This window comes from Agrilus planipennis, unplaced genomic scaffold (assembly GCF_000699045.2).
Source record: "Agrilus planipennis isolate EAB-ADULT unplaced genomic scaffold, Apla_2.0 scaffold149, whole genome shotgun sequence".
In the NCBI taxonomy this organism is placed as follows: domain Eukaryota; kingdom Metazoa; phylum Arthropoda; class Insecta; order Coleoptera; family Buprestidae; genus Agrilus; species Agrilus planipennis.
Genome location: NW_020438906.1, coordinates 681227 through 687740, shown reverse-complemented (window position 1 = coordinate 687740; position 6514 = coordinate 681227). Strand labels below are relative to the sequence as shown.

General features: G+C 30.7%; 3 protein-coding genes across 8 annotated transcripts in view; 1 reads left to right on the top strand and 2 right to left on the bottom strand.

Annotated features, from left to right (window-relative positions):
• LOC108736426 (CLIP-associating protein) overlaps positions 1 to 1026 on the bottom strand; it is a 13264-nt gene extending 12238 nt beyond the window's left edge. For 3 of the 5 annotated variants that reach the window (XM_025973367.1, XM_025973371.1, XM_025973370.1), the window contains exon 1: positions 850 to 1025. The gene's annotated coding sequence lies outside the window, so the exon portion shown is untranslated. Of the gene's footprint in view, positions 1 to 219; positions 242 to 849 lie in introns of those variants that run through there. The other 2 variants (XM_025973369.1, XM_025973368.1) reach the window with 2 other exon arrangements.
• A 639-nt stretch (positions 1027 to 1665) lies between these two features.
• On the top strand, positions 1666 to 3743 carry LOC108736411 (NAD-dependent protein deacetylase sirtuin-2). Of its 2 annotated transcripts, XM_025973375.1 has the most exons (6): positions 1666 to 1772; positions 1825 to 1928; positions 2236 to 2332; positions 2386 to 2742; positions 2799 to 2991; positions 3043 to 3743. In XM_025973375.1, exons 1-6 carry the CDS (start codon positions 1751 to 1753, stop codon positions 3629 to 3631), a joined length of 1362 nt encoding a protein of 453 aa, XP_025829160.1. In that variant the 5' UTR covers positions 1666 to 1750; the 3' UTR covers positions 3632 to 3743. The 2 variants fall into 2 exon arrangements, with proteins under 2 accessions (XP_025829160.1, XP_018324325.1); XM_018468823.1 differs by lacking the exons at positions 1666 to 1772; positions 1825 to 1928 and adding an exon at positions 1935 to 2120.
• The window catches only part of LOC108736395 (bifunctional glutamate/proline--tRNA ligase), an 8018-nt gene continuing 5222 nt past the window's right edge, over positions 3719 to 6514 (bottom strand). Inside the window, exons 12-22 of the mRNA XM_025973374.1 lie at positions 6423 to 6495; positions 6143 to 6360; positions 5912 to 6079; positions 5549 to 5842; positions 5333 to 5485; positions 5162 to 5279; positions 4833 to 5099; positions 4536 to 4777; positions 4315 to 4475; positions 4052 to 4195; positions 3719 to 3943 (exon numbers count right to left, since the gene is read on the bottom strand). Of these exons, the coding sequence (XP_025829159.1) occupies positions 3787 to 3943; positions 4052 to 4195; positions 4315 to 4475; positions 4536 to 4777; positions 4833 to 5099; positions 5162 to 5279; positions 5333 to 5485; positions 5549 to 5842; positions 5912 to 6079; positions 6143 to 6360; positions 6423 to 6495 (1995 nt within the window). The 3' untranslated portion in view covers positions 3719 to 3786. The remainder of the gene's footprint in view (positions 3944 to 4051; positions 4196 to 4314; positions 4476 to 4535; positions 4778 to 4832; positions 5100 to 5161; positions 5280 to 5332; positions 5486 to 5548; positions 5843 to 5911; positions 6080 to 6142; positions 6361 to 6422; positions 6496 to 6514) is intronic.

Below are 6514 nucleotides of genomic sequence, written 5' to 3'. Positions count from 1 at the left end.
ACATAAATGCAAACTATAGCCTTACAAGTAGTATTTTAAGACTACCCCAAACTTCCGAAAAATTAAATATAAATGAGATTAACATTTATAAGATATAAAATATATTTTAATTAAACAAAAGGTTCTAATACATATTTTCATGTTATTTATAAATCTTACAGGAGGTATTAAAAAATGTATGGTTGCTTTGCATGCATTAAATTACCAATTAAAGCTTACTTTATGTATCAGTATCACTTAAGAATACATTGCAAGATAGCAGGACTGAGACATTAAGCAATTGAACTGTTCTCTATAAGAAAAAACTGCACTATATAATATATAATTATCCTTCCTTAGATAAAATTTCAAATAGCAATTGTGAATAAATAATGGTAAATTTTAGATTCGTCTTAAAAAAATTGTATTACTGTACATTAAAATAAAAAACAAACAAAAAATTATGCAGCAAATACTGTTCTTAAAGTTGTGTTAATGTAATCTAATTTGATTTATATTACAGACAAAACACTATTTTATAAATCGCAAAATAAGGAACCAGCTACATAAAGAAAACATTTTCTATTTTCTTAAAAGAAGCATGTATATATTTTTCTTTTAACACCTCCTTGCATCCTACCTTCATTTTATTGAAATATTCTAATATGGTTTTAACAGCAGGAGATACAACCATGTGTTCAAAACCAATTATTTAGAATAATTGAAAATTCTTAGGAACTAATCAATGCAAGTTTTTTGTTATCGTATTAATAAATTTTTCTCTTTTTAAAGAAATTATTGAAATGACATGTAATGCCAAAATAGGTTGACGTAGGTTGAACAGCGGTTACTAATTCTGATTAAGCTTACCTTAAACTGCAGCTAAATACAACAACATAGATAATGTTCTGAAGAAACATACACCTCAGATTAATTACAGATAACAATCAACAAACAATATTTATTAAAAATTAGTTTATTACTTCTTTAAACCGTAAACACATTTCCGACATCTTGAAAACAAACGAAACAATTCGATTATTATTATTTTACCCATAGATTTTTCACCTCGTTTTATTATTGTGATCTACTTTACCTGCTCATTTCAATCCTACCTATAGAGTAATCCATAGATTGGATAATTTTAAAAATTATATAATAGTGATTAAATATACACTATTAATATTGTTTTATTATTTTCTTCAAAAGTAACATTACCACATTATGAAAAAAGTTGCTTTATAAAAATTCAATTGTATTTTAATAAATATAAAAATTACATCTTCAAAAAAGACTTGCTTAATTCGTCAGTTACATTACATTACAAAAAATCTTATTTATGAGAAAGGATACAAAACATAGAGCGTTGAATAGATATATAATACTTATCCTCTGTTGTCTATTATCACAAAAACCATAGATCTTATCCTATGGATCTTATGTTTATGGTCAAAATAGAAATCAATGGTAAATACATAACATAATAATAATAGTTGCTACATTATAATATGATACAGTTATTATGTTTATATATTTCGTACTCTGGTACCACAGAGAAATTTCGGTAAGCTTGGTAGTCTCATTACAAGAGTACGCTAGCGGTACCGTCAGAAAATATGTACTTCCTGCCGAAACAATTGAAAAGTTGTTCAAGATCTACTCCGTTTGTCTATGGAAAGTATTTTGAATTTTGACATATCTAAACAAAATTTTTTATGTCAATTATAATATGTGTAAAATTTCTTAGAAATAAATAAATAATAAAAATATAATGACTTCTCACAGTTCTAATTGTAAGTATGGTATTTTTTAAGTTTGTTCGTTATTTTACGTATTCTTTTTTAGCATCTGAAGGAAGTCGCTCCGATAATTCAGACTTAAATGCTATAACTAGATATATTGCCGAAAAATTTGGATTAGTAGATAAAGAAGAACGAGAAAAACCAAAGGCAGGTACCTTTAACTCTACTACAATACATTTTCATCTTTCAGTATCAAACAGAATTATTTAATTGCCGTTTAATGTAAATAATAAGTCTAAAATGCTCAGACATACTACTTGCCTATCTCAAAGGGTCAACCAGTGGAAGAAATTAGTTTCCATATCATGGATAAGGTCAAAATACCTTTCTTTCAATGAGGTAAATAACATGGTGCTTAATTAACCAATTGTTTCTTTTGTGCTGTTTGACCCTTGTATTCATCATAACAAATTAATGCTAATGACTTATGATCTGTTAAAATAATTTTAAACAGATTTTAGATGATGTTTCTTTTGATGGCCTGATTAATCACATTAAGAGTAAAGATGTCACAAAAATTATCACAATGGCTGGTGCAGGAATCTCAACATGTAAGAGTTACTGTCTAACTGATCCTCAGTATTCTTATTTCTTGTAATTACAGCTGCTGGGATTCCAGACTTTAGATCTCCAGGATCTGGTCTTTATGATAATTTGCAAAAATATGAGTTACCACATCCCCAAGCTATATTTGAACTGGACTTTTTCTTTGACAATCCGAAACCCTTTTTTGTCCTTGCTAAAGAATTGTATCCTGGCAGTTTTAAGCCTACACCATGCCATTACTTTATAAGACTACTAGCTGAGAAAGGAAAGCTTCTGAGGCACTATACACAAAACATTGATACTTTAGAAAGAGTGGCAGGAATTCCTGATGAAAAATTAGTGGAGGCTCATGGTACTTTTCATACAGGACACTGTGTTCTTTGTCGCAAAGAATATACACAGAATTGGATAAAAGGTACATAATAACAATAAAAAATCATGTAATATTTTTCATTATTATTAAAATCGTAGAAAAAATATTCAATGATGAAATTCCTATATGTACGGCATGTCCTGGAATTGTAAAGCCAGACATTGTGTTTTTTGGTGAAAATTTACCTGATAAATTTCACCATTGCATACAGAAAGATTTTAAACAATGTGACCTGTTAATAATCTTGGGTTCTTCATTGGTTGTTCAACCTTTTGCCTCACTTGTTGACAGGTACTTTTACAATTCCTGTTTAGCAAGGACTAACATTATAACTTCCTTTAGGGTACCACATACATGTCCCCGGTTATTAATCAACCGAGAAAAAGTAGGTCAAACTAGTGGTATAATGTCCATGTTTGGGTTTGGGGGTGGTCTTGAGTTTGACAATCCTGACAATAGTAGAGACATTGCATGGCTGGGGGATTGTGATGAGGGATGTATCCTGTTAGCAGAGAAACTGGGATTTGGAGAAGAACTAAAAAAACTAATAAGCGAGGAACATGCTAGAATTGACCATGAAAATCTTGGAGGGCAGGAAAATAAGAAAGCAAAGGAACCAATTGATATCAAAGCGACAGAAGAAAATTTAACTGAAATTACAGATGTTAAAGAAGAAATAAATGAAATTGAAGTTACAAATGTTAAAAAAGAAATAAATATAAATGAAACTACAAATGTTCAAAAAGAATTAACTGTAATCAAGACTACAAATACTAAAGAAAAAAACATAGCCGAATTTACAAATACTAAAGGAAACAAGCAGGATATTGTCAAAGGAGAATGTTCAAAACGTAAATCTCCAAAAAAGCCTATTTCACCAGGTGTGACAGTTAAGCACTCCCAAAAACAGAAAGAGTTGGAAAAACCGTAAAATTCAGTTCAGAAGACGGTGCTGGAGTGAAAATAAGTCATTGCTTAATAAATAATAGATTTCTACAATAATTTGTCATAAGGAACACACAGTTAATAAATGTTTAATTTTTTGAAATTATTTTATTTTAATGTACATTAAAAACTTACAAAATTTCAGTAACTGCGACCAAACAAGCAATAGTATTGCGGCTTTTCTTTGCAATCAGGGTGAATGCATTTGTCAGTAGATTTAATAGGAGCGGGTTGATCGAAGGGGATGCAAAGGGATTTCGCGCCCATAGCTGGTGCACCCGCATCTACGACTTCGTCCCTGAAAATATTAATGATTAACCAATTAATGAAAAAATAACTATTTTTGACAATAAAGATTCTTATTTATACATATAATATTAAGTTATTAATGTTTTTAATGTCTTACCTGGCACTTTCTGCTTTAATTGTATCTTCACATAGTGTGTTACCACAAAATGGAGCTAAAATGATGTTCTTATTATCTAAATTAGTTGTGAACTGAGACCAATCAGTTAACACAACAGTATGGTTTTGTAAATCTTTTTGTGCTCTAAAAGAAAATATCAACTGATAAAGAAATCCCACAAAGTCGTTAGATAAGCATTTATGTCAATTACTACTACTACCACTCATCAGGAGTAATTCATCTAACCCTGTTATAAAACATACCGATCATATAAGTTTTTCTGTATACTTTCTAGTAACTGTTTCAAATCTGACGAGGCATTACTGCGTTTTATTATCAGTTTTTCTCCAGTATCTCTTCTAACAGCTACAAGTTGTTTATTTTTTATATCTTTAGGCCCCAATTCGACTCGAATAGGAACACCCTTAAAATATAATCAGTAAATTAGTATAAAAGAAGTTGACGCAAATTAATAAAAAAATGCCTTTAACTCCCAATGATTAAACTTCCATCCAGGAGAGTAATTGTCCCTGTAGTCTCCTTTAACTCGTATTCCGACTTTATTAAGTTCCTCTTCTAAAAGGTCACAGGATGATTGAAGTTCTTTTCTGTCTGTTTCTGATAAATTAACACTGATGCCGCAAGGCACTACAACAACTTGAACATTTGCCACTTTTGGAGGTAAGACAAGACCTTGATTATCCGCATGAATCATAATCATGACGCCTAAAAATTACGGGATTTAATTAATAAACGAGAAGGCAGTTTGAAATTTATTTACCTATGGTTCTAGTGGTAAATCCCCAAGAAGATTGATACACAAACTTCTTTTCTTGCGTTTCAGGGTCTTCATAAATAATATCAAACATTTTCGAAAAGTTCTGACCCAAGAAATGCGATGTAGCTCCTTGGATGCCCTTGCCACTCGCGGAAATAAATGCTTCTACTGTTAAGGTGTAATCTCCACCAGCAAATTTCTCTTTTACCGTTTTTTTACCAGGAATAACCGGGATAGCAAGAAGTTCCGTGTAAATTTGTGCATAAAGATCTAAATACATTTTAATTTAATATTTAGCAAATACAATTCATTAAATAACGTAAATAACTTACCTAAAATACATTTAACTTCTTCCTCAGCCTCTTCTTTGTTTGCATGAGCTGTATGACCTTCTTGCCAAAGAAATTCTCTTGTTCTAATAAAGGGCGTAGGATGTTTGAATTCCCATCTCTAATAGAAAAACAAATAAATAGAGGCTTAAATTCTGCAGAAACATTACATACCACAACATTATTCCACTGGTTTAATCTGATGGGCAAGTCCCTATAAGATTGAATCCATTTTGCATATGCGGGATACATTACAGTTTCTGAGGTAGGACGAATTGCAATGGGTTCGGCTAAGTCAGAATCACCAGACTTTGTCACCCATGCAACCTAAAATTATAACATTTTTGTAAGATAATTTTTTAATGTTGAAATTATAATATTTTGACTAACCTCTGGGGCAAAATCTGTAATATGAGCTTTTTCAGTTTCCAAAACGGATTTGGATACGAAAATTGGAAAGTAGCAATTTTGGACCCCCCGTTTTTTTATTTCTATGTCAAACCAGTTTTTGAGTACTTCCCAAATAGCAAACGCCCACGGTCTGAAAATATAACAACCAGAAACGTCGTAATATTCTATAAGTTCTCCTTTAGTGATCACTTGTGAATACCAATCTGCTAAATCTTCTTCTTTTTTTGCTTCCAGGCCCAACCTCGTCTGCTTTTTTACGCCACTTCCTTCACTCTTTTATTCGAAAAAGAAAAGACCAATTACAATCATATAAATATTTCTTGTATAATTTTTTATTCTTACATCAACGAGCTTTTTTTCTTTGGAAATAGGTTTTTGATGTGTAGCAGCTTTTGGCTTTTGTTCTTTTTTCTTTTCAGTCTTTCCACCAGAAGGAAAGTCAGTACCAGTTAAGTTTTTATACTCATTTTTAAGGGCTAATAATTTTGAAACTTCTGCATCAATTTCTTCCTAAAAAAAAACAATTTCGTACTAAAATAAGATAAATAAGGTCTTTAGTTTTTTTCCCACTACCTTTTTGGCTCCATTAAGTTTTAATTGTCTAACTAAGTTTCCTTGTTCACTGATTTTCGCAGTAAGAGCAGAACTATTTTCAGTATTTCTGCTAGTAGAATTATTAGTCGTGGTATTCCCTCCAGGCGTCCAATCTCTTCCAGTCATTTTTTTATATTCCTCTTTTAATTTTAACAACATTTTTACTTCAATATCAATTAATGACTTGTCAACTTTCTCTAATAGGATAAGAGCCAAAGGCATGTAAAAAAAAAAATAGTAATCAAAATAAATTACTTACCTGCTTTTAAATTTCTAACTTTGTTGCCTTGCTCACATATTTTACTATTAATAACTGATTCATCTAAGTCATTCTAAAAAAGAAAAATACCT

What these genes read in the sequence shown, in the direction of transcription:
- LOC108736411 (XM_025973375.1), top strand. Translation starts at nt 1,751, where the DNA reads ATGACTTCTCACAGTTCTAATT. An exon ending in GACTTCTCACAGTTCTAATT is followed by an intron (nt 1,773 to 1,824) that starts GTAAGTATGGTA and finishes ATTCTTTTTTAG; the next exon opens with CATCTGAAGGAAGTCGCTCC. An exon ending in TGGTGCAGGAATCTCAACAT is followed by an intron (nt 2,333 to 2,385) that starts GTAAGAGTTACT and finishes TTGTAATTACAG; the next exon opens with CTGCTGGGATTCCAGACTTT.